The sequence below is a fragment of the Xiphophorus hellerii genome, chromosome 14 (genome assembly GCF_003331165.1).
Source record: "Xiphophorus hellerii strain 12219 chromosome 14, Xiphophorus_hellerii-4.1, whole genome shotgun sequence".
Lineage (NCBI taxonomy): Eukaryota > Metazoa > Chordata > Actinopteri > Cyprinodontiformes > Poeciliidae > Xiphophorus > Xiphophorus hellerii.
The window spans coordinates 13042467-13056546 of NC_045685.1; the positions used below are offsets into that span (position 1 = coordinate 13042467).

The window sequence follows — 14080 nt, forward strand, 5'->3', positions numbered from 1 at the left end:
GAGGGTGACAGGGTGTAGGAGGAGGAGGGACCTCCACAGCATCCTCTGCTTGTTCCGTGAAGCCGGACATTCAAAGCTAGGAAGCGGCCGGAACTGTGCCCCTCTTTAACGTAAAAAAAAAGCAGAACTTCGGCGGACGTCGTCTCGGTGAGTACGAGGAAAAAATAAATAAAAAAAATAACCCTCCCGGGATGTAAAAAGGGTATTCACTGCTTATTTCCTTAATTTTCTTTTATTAAATACTAAAAATGAGACGCTTGTAGGACGTTTCTGAGCGCAACGGGGTTTATTTTGAAGGTCTCCACCGATAGTGGTGCTTTAATGTCTGCGGACTTTACGCGCTCTCTCTCTCTCCCGGCGCTCTCTCTGAGCTCCGAACAGTCGGCTCGCAGAAACGCAGCAGGATGCCACGGGGAGCACTCCGACTCTCGGCGTCCGTTTCACCGTCTCCAGACGTCTCGCATCGGTCACGGCCACTCTGATGGGCGTTTTTGCCCCCTTCTTGTCGCCCTCGACGCTTGGACATTTTCGGAAGCCGCGAAATGAAGCGAATGAACGTGAGCAACAAGAAGTGCATCCTTGCTGTTGTGCCTGTCTCCAGCATCACTAGTAGAGACCACTACTCTCTGTGGATGCGGTGCCTCTGTGCTTTCACTATTCTTAGTCCTTGTTTAGAGGATTTAATGTAGACTTGGACTACTTGTTTTCTTTTTTTTACTATTACTGTTGTCTTTTTCTCGAGGTTTTCCGTCTGTGAAACAAAAAGATTTCAAGATACAGAAACTCCGGAAAACCAGCGACCACCTCACTTGGCATCTGGAATAACCTTTCTTAGCGGTTATTCGCCTCCACAAGCATCTTCTTTCTCTGGGGTGGGGAACCCGACTGATGCTTGCCTTTGCTCGTCTGTTCGACTTCTGTATCGTCTCGTTCTGTTTGTCTGTTTGTCCCCACAGTGGCATGACAATTCATGAATGCGTCCAAGGACATGTTTGCACATTACGCATGCACCGTGGCGGTATAGTAGGCTGTGCGTAAGCTCCTTTTTTTTATGAATGCCTTAACAGATTCATTCAGTATCGTTGCTGTGTTTTAGAACAGATTTGGCAGATTCATTCTAACTTGACGGATGTGTTTGTGCGTGGGTTGGCGTGTGTGCGTGCGAGTGTGTTAATGGGGGTTACATCTGTGGCATATCACATTGTTTCACCAAAAGGTTTTATTAAAAAATAAATAAATAATACAGGATTGTAATTTGAATTGTTTCCAAAAAGTTAAATAACATGAGATGTGAGGTTTGCCAAGTTTCAACGCCCCATTAAATGTGTGTGCGTGGATGGGTCAGAGGGAATCTGCGCGCAAATGTATGTTAAATATATATATTTTTTAAATTCCTGGCTGCGCTAACACGATCCCCTTCATGCGTGTGTCTGTGTGTGTGCAGCCACGCTGGAAGTCGCCTCCCATGTGGCCATCGGGAGTGGGGAGCAGGCAGCCGTGCCCGCGGGAGTCGGCGCTGCGCAGGGCGGCCATCAGCGGCAACATCAACGCCCTGCCGCCGCACCATGTCCCCACCGGCCGCAGCGTCCGGGTCTTCATCTGCGCCAACCCCGATGGTAAGACTTGAGAGCGTGACACCTGCTTGATACAGATCTCAACCCCGGTGGAGCCCACAGACCCTCTCATCGTGGCACCAGAGCCATCATCCACAGTACCTTGCAAAACTGTTGATAGACTTCCTGAAGGCACAGGCATGAATTTCAATATGTTTTGAGCAGCATCATTTAGTGCTTAATGCAAAGTGAAATATAAAAAGACAAATCCCATCAAGCTCCCCAAGAACACCCTTTTTACATCATGAAGACACATCAGTGGAGAATGTGTTGGATAATGCAGCAATAGCCAAAGCTGAAATAACATGAAAAGTCTTGAATGTGTCACAGAGAACTGTCCAGTCAGTCGTATAAAAATGCAAAAAAAGTCCAAATGTCTGTGACAACTACGAAAATATGGCATTTATGGAAGAAAATTATTGTTCAAAAGAAGTTCAAAGAAGTACTATTTGCCTCAAACCAAAACAATTTGATGAAGTTTTGGGTTAAGATACAGATGAAACTTTTGGTCTACACACAAAACACAGTGTGTGGCAGAAAACCAGCATTGCACATCTTCCTGAATACACCATCCAGAAGAATCACTGAAGCATGGTGATGGTGGTATAATGCCTTGTGGATGCTTCAGGAGGGGCAGGGAAGCTGGTCACAGCTGATGGAAAATGGGTGGAGGTCAGTAGCTGGACAAGACTTGACACCGTTTCCAACAGGATGGTGAAAGAAAAGACTAGAATGAGTTCGAGTCGAGACTCTGTGGCAAGACTTGAAAACTGATGTTTTTACAGACGGTCTTCAACCAACTTGTTCCACTTTTCAAATGATAATTTCTAAGATATAGTGAAAACCATGTAGACTTTTCTTTCTAATTCACAAATATGCATTGCCTTGTGTTTACTCTATTTTCAAGGCACTTTTTTTCGCAAAGGTTTCACGCTGCGGAGCTTTGAGAAGCCTTTGCGGTGTTTTATCAAATGTTAACGCAACTAGATCCCGAGCGTGTGTAGACTTTTATTTCCTGCATATGTCACAAATGAGGAGACATTATCACCACATTCCGAGCATATGTGTCTTTGGCTTGCTGCTACAAACGTGGCACTTTGATTTACACGGCACTGAGGTGTTCACTTACCCACTTATTCTAATTGTAGCACAGCAAGGGAAGCTGGGAAGGAAAAAAAAAACATTGTGAGCCTTTTCCAATAAAGCATGTGACACAACAGATTGCTTTCAGCACAGACTGCGTGGTGCGAGCAGAGTGTAAGACAGTCGGGTCGCAGAGGAGACACCCAGTTGCAGCTCTGGATTTGAATATGCCCTCTGGGCGAGGGTGTAAAAATAGTCTCGGTAAAACTGGAGTAAACAAGGCAGGGGAAGTAGAGTAGGCTATGAGAGAGAGCGACGGACAGAGCGGAGGATGGTGGTTGCTGTCATTGATGTGTCTCCGCCACTTCCTTTCTTTTCCCTAATCGGAACGAAGCCTGCGTCGAAGGAACACGTGGACTCACCTGAGACTGTTGGGCTGTAAAGAGCCGGGTATTGTTTGGCCACCTGTGGCCTGCTCAGTCGGGGGCAGCTTCCTGTGTCGACGGGATTTTAACGCTCCGGTCTGCGCGTGGACTGAAAAACGATGAGAGGGCGAGCGAGCCGTGCTCGGAGTAAATCTTTAAACAGCATCAACACAAATGGAAAGATACACACCTCAGTCAAAAACACAAAGACTTCTAATTACGAACCTCTGTTTTCAGATTAGTGAGGCACAAGTAACCAGTGCAATGCGCTGGTGCATTTAGTCACCAGGTAGCAGGTTCTACCGTAACTTTAACTATTTACATATAATTGCAAGCTAATGCTCATGGCATTAGCTTAGATTGCATTATTCACTCCCTCAGTTACATAAAAACTCAAAAGAGTGTTCAGAAACTTTATTAAGCAACAAATCAGCCCTGTTGGTAGGAGATTTAATTGATATCTAACAATCAACTCCATCCCTGATTAATAAAATAACCTTTCTTTGCCCATGAGCCCGGCTGCAGAGTGTTTCCTTATGTTCACTAGAGGGGGCTATCCTTGCACTTATTTAGTATGGATAGCTCTAATCTAAGGTCAGTGACCTGGATCAGAGGAATCGGTTCACATTCTGATGGTGTTTTGAGCAGCTCAGCCTCTTTTCTCCTCTTTACTGGGATTCAAATCCCAAAACAAACAAAAAAGCCATTGATTGTAAAAGTCCTTCACAAAAACCAAATCTGAAATCATAATATAAAACAAATATTTGAAATATTTTCCTGAATAATTGAGAGAGTTGGACGCAATTACCAGTAGTGTTCAAGCACATTGGAGCAAAAGAGATCCCCTACATGTGTCATATGTTTATTTATTTTCAAAAAATGTAAAAAATTATGCAGCATTTTCCATCAACTTCTCACTTATGTCCAAATTGTGTTGATTTGTCTCATAAAATCCCAGACTGTGGTTTGTGTTTGTGATATAAAATGGGGACATTTTTAATGCTTATTGCTACAAAGGAATTTATGTGCATGTGTGTGCGACCACAGCCGATCATTTAAAAACCCATTAGGTTTTGTTGCTACAGTACCCAGACAGCAGTAACAGACCAGGAAAAATCCTCGTGTGATTTGTTTTGGCATGTATCAGTGGATAGATTTTACAGCTCGTCTAATCGGTCGATTATCTGCGTGTGCCCATGGATCCATACGGAGGCAGCCGCAGCACCCAGCTCAAGTCACCTTTGGGGATCTGGCGCCGAAGCCGTAGCCTGCTTTCGAACGGCGAGATATCTCTTAAGCTGTTTAAATTTGGTAAAAGCAAGAGACCTTAGAGGCAAGACGCATGAAATCCAGCCTCCAACGCACCACAATCATTCCCCCTGTTTTAATTTACATTTTTTATTTTCATAAGGCTACTTCCCCAGAATTTCCTTTAGACTTTCTCGAGCTTCTTAGATATCTGTTTCTTTCCATTAAGCCTGAGTTTGAGGGAAAACTATGTCAAATTGTGGCTGCTTTTTAATAAAAGTGCTTCATTGACAGGGTGCTGAAAGTTGGACTTCTGGGGCTTTGCATGTCCCCATTCTGTGCTACAAAAATGTTGGTGTTTTCCGGATGATTTCTTCTCTCCTGAGGCTTCTTGCCTCTGCTTGCTCCCTGAGGGGATAGAGGAGGTTCCTTTGATAAGTCTGGCAGCAGCTCCTACTGACCTCTCCCCTAGTTTTGCAAAGCATCGCTGCACAATTAGGAACTCGGAAGAGTTGGTCTTTGGTTCTAACTCTCTGAGACCTTGAGGCTTAAAATGGAACAAGTTAAATTAAAAATATTTAATTAGAGTTAGATGGTGCTGCTTTTTGCAAATAATGATGGCCCAATTTTGGATAATTGGAAGACAATGTACTGTCTGTAAAAAGTGATAGTGATGATTACATCCAGTTATATGTGTAAACAAAACTTAGAAGTGCTAATATAAATATTCGGATTCATTCAGAAATCTGTCAATTGGGTTCATTTGTCGCTCGTGTTACATCCGGTGTGTCCTCTTTCTGTTTAATTTTACATCTTGCACCAAAGTATGCACCAATAATCTGGTGCATACTTTCTCAGTCTTAACAATTACCATCCGACAGTTTCAGTCAAGTTTTCAGCCCCAACACAGTTAACAAATCATCAAATGATCAACAGATGTAATCTTACTGCGTGCTTTTAACAACACTTCTTGATCAGAGACCTTCCTTTGAGGCAGTTTCTCATTATATTCTCCTCATGAGATTAAAATCTTTTGCCATCAGTGGGATCTCACAAATTCTGTCGTCCAGATCATAATTAATATGTAAGGTAACAACTTTTCAGGTTCACCATTTGTCACTGATGTTCCCCAAGGCGCTGTGCGATTTCCCCTTCTTTTTAGTTATTCTTCTTCTGTACCTTTCGGTCTAAGATTTTTTTTTTAAATAAGGCAGGGGTTTTTTTGTCTTATGCCGATGATATCCAGCTTTACATATCTAAAAAAAATAAATAAATTCTATGCTGATTGACTGTCAATCCAAAATTTAATCATGGTTATCTGCTAACTTTATTAACATAACCCAAATTTGTTTGGGATCATTTTCTTTCTGTTAACAATTATCTGATATCTTCTATGAATGTTAAGAACTTTTTTTTGATGATATGCATCCACTTTGATTCAGTTCAACTCGGTTTTTTTACCCCTCCAGGGGGTCTTTTGTGGCCTCTAGTGTCCCTTATATGAAAGTAGGCTGACAGGAAAGGGGGAAGGAGAGGGAGGAAGACATGCATCAAATATCGTCGGGTCCAGGAGTCGAACCCACAACGAGGACTCAAGGCCTCCAAACATGGGTCGCGCTATCCCCTACGCCACCACGGCACGCCCCTCGGTTTATTTAATTTGTTACAATTTACATCAAATGTTGTCCCAGAACACTTCACAAAAACCTCTAAACAGAGATACAAAGTGCATTTTATCCAATCATACAGACAGATTCAGTATCAGTTTAATGTATTTCTATCAAATCCTAGTCAACGCTGTCAAGTTCAGTTTATTATTGCAACTGATAAGAGTTTGTAAGAAAAGCCAGCTGACTGCATTGAGCCTTTGACTTTGCAGCAGTTAAGCCTATAACTTATGGCTAACGCTACTGCCATTTTTGTCGATTTTCTGCTTTGCTGTGACCCTATAACAATAAAATCTATATTTTTCTTTGTTTACCAAAGACCGTGTGTGCAAAATCTGTAAGATGCCCCTGATTTTTTCGTTTAGCTTGTAGCTAGCCAGATTTCCTTGTAAAACTGAAACTGGTCTTCATCGATAGTTCTTAAGTTGTTTTGTTGGTCGCAAAGTGGTTCTATGAAATTCGACTGCTTTTTCAAAGTTTGTTTCTCTCTGATATTTTGATCACATTTGTTCATAATTTGGGGGAATTCAGATGTTTCCTTCAGTTTTCACAGTTTTAAAATGGAAAGCACTTTTTTGGCATATAGAGGCAGCTGCTAGAACATATGCATGTTTCTGTCAGGCTGAGTATTGCATGGCAGCACTGTTCTGACGATCTAATCAAATATGAGGTCAATAGCCATGATGCGGGGGAAACTTCTACAGTTATCCTCAACGCTGATCAGGCTGACGCAGGTAGTCTCACTGTAAGCTCCAGTGGGTTTTCTCCATCCTCATTAAATCTTGTTTACATAAGCTCTAAGGTCTCCTCCTGATCGTATAATGCAAGAACATCTCATCCTTTTGACTTAAGAGGTTTTCCAGGTCACTTGTTATTGATCACCTTTCTGTTGACATGTTTCGGTTCAGTTCAGTGGAAGGTGTTGAACACCACATTAACCTCTTTTGGTGAAACAGCAAGTTCTTTCTCGCAAATTAAGTATGTGTGCTGATTATGGGCCCGTTATGCACAGCGGGTGCTTTGGGGAAATAGTTGCAAAGTGTATGACTTGAAACTGCACAGGTAAAGAACGTGTTACTTCTCAGCATGCTTTTTGTTTCTCAGGTGTTTTGTTATTACCTGTCATGCTGTTTTTCAGTGATGTTCTCCGGATGTGTGTCATTTGTCGTGCTTCATTTTGCAATGACGGGTGAAGTGACTGTCTTCATTGTTCATCTTAGCGCCATTTTTTTTTTTGTTTGTTTTACTTGAGCAGGTGCACCGCATCTTACAACAACAAGGACACTTTACTTTTCTATTCCCATTAACCAACCAACCATCTTGGGCTAAAAGCTCAAATATCCATCCATCAATCCATCCATCCATCCATCCATTTTCTTACACCCTTGTCCCTAATGGGGTTAGGAGGGTTGCTGGTGATGGAGACATTTTGGGCAAGAGGTTGGGTTCACCCTGGACAGGTCGCCAGTTCATCACAGGGCAACACAGAGACAAACAGGACAAACAACCATGCACACACTCACACCTAAGGAGAATATAGAGAGACCAGTTAACGTAACAGTCATGTATTTGGACTGTGGGAGGAAGCCGGAGTACCCGGAGAGAACCCACGCATTCACAGGGAGAGCTCAAGTATCAGTACATTGTATGTGCGCTCCCCCTAGTGGTCAAATAATGAGTAGCTGAGTAACTCAGCCAAAAGAGCAAACTGCTTTCAGTTAAGTTTGTCACTCTTCACTTGTGCAGACAGAAGAATTTCTCTTTGTAGAATAAAATAGTTTAAAGTTATTTCTATGGCTCTATTATTTGTTGCAACTTTTGTTGCAAAGGAATACATTTTAGGCAGGATATTTGTATTATGGTATGCTAAAAATGAGTGTCAGCCTGCTGTTTCTTTTACATCAGCTCTTTATGAGAGCTGATTCTGTAAAAATGCAACTGAATGTTTGTCCTCTGGATTGTTTTGCCAGTAACTTTATAATAAGACTTGAATAGCACTGGAATAACTTATTTTATAATACTTTTTAACCAAAAAGGAGAATAGTAGTTTTAAAAAAAATCTAGGCGTATTCTTGGACTCTTGGAGATCTCAGACTATTTTTGGATTTTAGTCCAAAAATAGTGACTCGGAAGGGAATCATCAGGGACATGTGGCTTATTTCTGCGTCCGTCCATTACTTCTCCAGAATGAGGAGAAAGAAAGAGATGAAAATAAAGACTGTGACAGCACGAATAAAGAGACCTGACAGCACATATAAGAATGGTGTATTGTTCATTGCTAGTCAAACAAACAGATAGGAAAACTGAAGAGATGGACACACAGGGAGACGAAGCAGGCGGGTGTAGGATCCAGTCTTTGTTCTTCTCCATGCTGCTGTGTGGACGACGGACCCACACATACGTCAGGTTGCCATAACTCATCATCGTCCCACCGAAAGAAAAGAGACAGTCCCTTGTTATGAGCACAACACAAATAACAACACAGTGGAGTGTGTTGAGACAGAGAAGAGCTCCAAACATCCCAAATGCCTTAACAGGCACAATCTGATTCCACAAACACTGTCACTTTTTGCAGATACGTTCTCGTTTCTGTCACCGAAATGTTTTGTTTATTGTACTAATGGGATGAGATGAGAGCACCCCCGATGCAGCATCTGCTCTATATTTCATGTGCATACAGTTACATGCATTTGGTTTCGGTTTGACATTTTGCCAGGGCTGCTGCGGGCAGATATCTGCTCTGTCACAGCCCCAAAGCCTTACTAAAGATAGACGAGAGATAGATACGTCAGAGTGGATTTCTGGACTCGTCCACTCACGCTGCGTATGACACGGTCAGCAGCTGAAGGGCTGCTTGTTGCTCGCATATGTGTGAGCTTCTCTGCCGCACGGGGCAGTCTCTGTGGGGCATGTTCTGTTTTTAACTTTCCATCCACACCCATCGCAGACAGACAGAGAGAAACCAAGACTGGGCCTGTCCAAATACATTACAATAACCATTTGGAAGATAGTTTAAAAAAAAAAAAAAAGTCGGGAAACTGAAAGTGGGACACATAAACAAGCAGTGGAGTTCCCACTCTGTAACATAGTACATAATGAACACTGTAGGGTGTAAATGTACATATATGACACTGGCGCTGAGATATCATGATTTTGTTTTTAGACATAAAATTCCAATTATGCTAAATAGATTTTTTTTTTTAAGTTTTGAATAAAGCAATTGTGCTTGCTGGTTAAAATTTAGAAATTTAAAAAGAAACTTTGGATTTTTCATGTGTCGACTGCGGCTAGCATAGCTGTCTTGTTATTGGAAGATTGTAGGTTTGATTCCAGCTCTTTCCTGTCACATGTTGATGTGCTGTTGGGCAACACACTTAACCCCAAGTTGCCTAGATCTGCATATTGGTGTATAAATGCATGGATGGGTGAATGTGGCTCTATTGTAAAGCGTTTTGGGTGATCAAAATGACTGGGAAAGTACTATGCAAGCTCCGTCCATTTACCATTCATTTCTCTAATTTACCTGATGTGTTGGTGAGTAACACTTTGTTTGCTATTTATTGTTCTTTTAGTCACAAGCAAAATATTGTGATTTTTTTTTTATCTTGTACAAACACACCAACATAGAATAGAATAGAATTCAACTTTATTGTCATTGCACTGTCACAAGTACAAGCAACGAGATGTAGTTTGCATCTATCCTCTAAAACCTCTAGGACTGTTTTAGTGTTTGCTGCTGAAGTGCTACGGAGTCTTATATTAGACTTACCATAAATGCGCCTCTTACTGTGAAGCTTCATGCCTCAATTTTCCCTTTGCTCACTTTTATCTTCAATTGTTGTGGCAATCAATGTCCTCTGAAGCTATTTATACATTAACTCGTCCCTTGTTAATTCTACCCTGGTAATTCAGAGAACACAACATCAACTATTAAATCACAACCCTCCAGTGTACAGTTCCACCTCGCTGTCTCTACTGTTTGCATCAAGTGGCCAGGAAGTTCAGTTTCCCCTTACAGTTACAGCAGACACCCACACCCAACTCTCCTGCAAAGACACAGGAGGAAGAGAGTGATAGGTGTCAGGAGACAGGGAAGAGAGCATGACGAAAGGGGAAGAAATTGGATTTATCTGCTGGTTCAGAATTCACAAAGAATTTTTCCAACAGATGGGTTTTCTACAATACTCTGCTTAAAGCGGTGCAATAAAAAGGTAGAAAGACTAAATATTTGATTTATCATCTGAAAATAGTCAATGTAACTCGATCCTTACTAGTCCACGATGCTGTAGATTATTAAAACGATAGGAGGAACTTTTATGATTAATCCTTTGCTTCTGTCTTACGTTATGACCTGACACAATTTTCTGTTCTTTTCTTTGAAATGAAAAACATGCGAGTACATGCCACTAAAGTAAGGCAGACATGTGTTGTACGCTGACACACTTAGTTTGTTCAGCTGCATACAAATGTGTTTGACCTGTTTATGGTCATATGAAAAATAAAATCAGGAAAGAATAAGTACGGGGAGAAACATCGTTTGCAGTTAAATAAACTCACAAGAGTTCAGCTAAAATTCTTTGAATGCTGAAGAACTTATAATGTTTTCTGTGTTTCAGACACAGAAGCAGAGAGGAATGCACTGAAAGAGCACGTCTACCCTAAACTGCGAGACTTCTGCAGGGAGAACTACGGGATTGAATTCCAGGTAAGAGGCCGTCTTTGTGCTTTTTACTGTTTTTGCCTCCAAAGAAAGAGAACATTCAAAGTTTTTTTTTTTCCTAGGTGCCTGTAGAGCTACGCTTACATTATGTCTTTTAGAGCTGTTTGGAGGTGTTATAGGCCCCTCGGGCTGCAAGCGCAAGTCTGTTTCTCGTCAAGCGGACACAGAAGGGTAGCAGAGATAAGGCTCCCGTTGGTGAAGTTTGGCACGCATGTAGATGTGGATAAGGCAGTGCGATGCGAGGGCTTTCCCTTTGTTGTTGTTGTCGTCAGAGAGCAGCCGCGTCATCTCTGCAGCGTCCACTGATCCAGATCATTTGCATTTCAAATCAATGGACTCAAAGAGATTGCTATCAGAGGCTTTTGTTTAGCAAATCCAGGAGAGTCCTGGAGGCAGGAGACGGAAAGGAGGGAGATTTCTGCCATACGGTTATTGGTTCCTGGACAGCTTCGTGGCATTTCTGACAAAAGGGGAACCTCTGACTTGTTTCTGACGACAGTGATCACCTGATTCTCCATTTAATGAGGTTGTTTGGATCGGGAGCCAAAGCCCTGCTCAGAGTGGTATATGGTTGGGGTGGCTCCTTACCTTACAGTTTGTAATACTTACAGCATCCAGTTTTACACCCTACATGTGTTATTTAATTACCAATTCCAAAAAGCTGTTGAGTAAAAAGTTCAGCGAGTGCATTAATAAGCAAATTACAGATTGACTTAATCCAGCTGGTTTGCAATCAGAGCAATCGATTGATTGTTTTGTTTCAGAGCATCTTTGTTGCAACACTCACACTCTGCCCTCTAAGGCAGATTAACCTGTGGTTTTATCCATTTGGCAGCCTCTCGTGATGCCACACACGTCACACATACATGAACAGAAGCGTGTGCGATAAAAGGAGATAACAGAAGACTCTGGGCCACGTGTCTGTCTGGTGATTCAGCTCCCTGCGATGAAGCGTGAGCTGAAATGATTATGCAGAAGGCCTGGAAGTTAATACCGTGACTCACTTGCATTGCTCTTCCTCCTCCCCCTTCTTCTTCTCCTCCTCCTCCTCATCCTCACCTTCTCCATATGAGAGTCGCCTCCTTGGCTGGAATCACCTTTTCACTGGAGCTCGCTGATGATGCGTGCCAATATGTGTGACCACGTTTGGCTCATGAATCATTTGCCGTGTGAAATCCTTAATGGTTTTTTTTTTCCCCCCGTTCCGTGTTGTGGATTTTTTGCCGAACTGAATTTGTTCTTCTTTCTTTTTTTTGCAATTTGTAATTTACGATCAGTCCTGCCTCCTCCTTCACATCCACGCACCCCTCTTTTCTCCCCCCCATTACTCACACACGCTCATGCACATCCGCTGACACACATATGCCAAAGCTGCTGCCGAAAACCAATTCTCCCAAGTCCCTCATCATTTGACTCAGTTTCCATACGGAGCATTCCCCAAACAGGATGGAGCAGGATTGCGGGAGATGAAGCGCCGGGGAAATGAGCCACAGAAATCCAGCCCAGAGGCCGAGGGTCGCGTCCTCATTCAGTCAGCGCACAGCTTCCTCAGCCCTCTTTAGCAAATTTATTCCTCTGTATCCTGCTCCGTTTTCTGTTTTTAATCAGTCTCTTGCATCCCTACTCTTCTCATCCAATATTAAAAACCGAACCAAGGCGAGAAAATAAGTGGTTACAGTAGAGAGGTTCCTGAAACACAACTGTCTGACAAGGTGCAAGTGAATACTTGAAGAAATACTTTAATGGACACCAAGAAAAACCTTCACATTCCGTATGAGAACTAATTAGGGTCCCATCAAATTGCCACCAATTGAGCTGATGGTGAGAGACACAAGCTGCGTTTACATCATCTCAGGAGAAAAAGAAGTGTTTTTGACACCACACAGAGACTGTGAGCTGTTATTTGCAGGGGCAGATTACAAGCATTACTGTCTGTTTCCTCCACGGCTGCTTGTTATTTTGGAATGAAGCCTAATTGTCAGTCCAGTTTACCGTCCAACTGTTTAGATCGGATCTTGATTTATTTCAGTACTTACGTATTTGTAGGAAAAATTGAGAAACATGAAGCAGATCAATAAAAACTAAAGTAATAAATATATGTAAATTAAATTTGTGATTTACCAAAAGACTTGCAGTTGTTATTGCTGCAAAAGGTGGTGCTGCAAAGACTCAGGTGAGCTACATAAAAACACAAACCATTTTTTGGGGGGTAAAAAATAATAATAAAAAGAAGCTAAAGACATTAAATTTTATTTCCACTTCTCAGTAATGTTGTACTTTGTGTTGATTTCTCACATTAAGTCACAATAAAACTTATTTGAAAATATTTTCAATAAATTACCTGATTAAAAAAAACAACTAGTCAGAACAAGGTCAATTTTCCGGGTCATTGGGAATAGCAACAAAAATGTAAAATTTTAACATTTTTCTATTTTATAAGTTGAGCTGGAGGTTTTCTATTTGCTAAAAGCAGCAAAATCTGAGTTGTTTTAATTGAAGGTTATTCTTAAGGTTCTCCTGCTTTGAAAAAAAAACAAGATTATATGAAACAAGGGCATGCATCTTATGTGAGAATGCAGTTACTCATCTGATGTTGCCAAGAAATAATTTTGATTTTCTTACTTTAATTCAGTTGTGAGACAAAATTAACTCCTCCTTTAACCAGGAGTTACACAGTATATAATAGCAGCTAACATTGCTGCTATAATCCTGTTAATATAGTATACAGTGTTCAGCCATTGTCACTTTTGTGAATTTTATTTCTTGCAAAACAAGTGGGACATTTAAAGACGAACGTAAAACAAAGCTTTCTTAATGTATTCCATTTTGCCTGTATTTAAAGGGAGGGGGACTGGCTGTCACTGCTTATTATGGAGGCCGGATTTCTTTAAAAAAAAATATATAACACCCACTCTTAAAGCTACTAAATCTATTTTTCTTTTTTTGGAAAGAAACTAGAGTCAAATTTAATCATATTTTACAGCTAGAAAACCTAAATATTATATTATAAAACGAAAAATGTACTTTTCTGACATTTAAACAGCCTTTAGAGCTACATCTTTTGAAAGAGGACCAATTATTTGGAGGATGATATGCTGTCGGGAACAGCAGGGCAATTCCTGAATATGGTGCTGGTTTGTTAAGTCTAGAAGCTGCTCCACTAAGACTGCATTTCTCAGATTTCTTTCCTCATTAATGGACAAAGCAGCAAATAAATGAGTTCACACTAGAACTGGATACTTACAGTAGCTATCACTACCTTCTTTCTACCTGGACATTTTCTTACGCTTACTCAATCAAAAAGAAAAGGGTTTTGACCAACAA

General features: G+C 41.4%; 1 protein-coding gene across 4 annotated transcripts in view; it reads left to right on the forward strand.

Moving 5' to 3' along the window:
* The first annotated feature begins 349 nt into the window (after positions 1-349).
* nwd2 (NACHT and WD repeat domain containing 2) overlaps positions 350-14080 on the forward strand; it is a 44277-nt gene continuing 30546 nt past the window's right edge. Inside the window, exons 1-4 of one of the 4 annotated variants that reach the window (XM_032583459.1) lie at positions 350-872; positions 957-1030; positions 1445-1616; positions 10653-10741. In XM_032583459.1, the coding sequence (XP_032439350.1) occupies positions 1466-1616; positions 10653-10741 (240 nt within the window). In that variant the 5' untranslated portion in view covers positions 350-872; positions 957-1030; positions 1445-1465. Of the gene's footprint in view, positions 873-956; positions 1031-1444; positions 1617-10005; positions 10248-10652; positions 10742-14080 lie in introns of those variants that run through there. The other 3 variants (XM_032583458.1, XM_032583457.1, XM_032583460.1) reach the window with 3 other exon arrangements.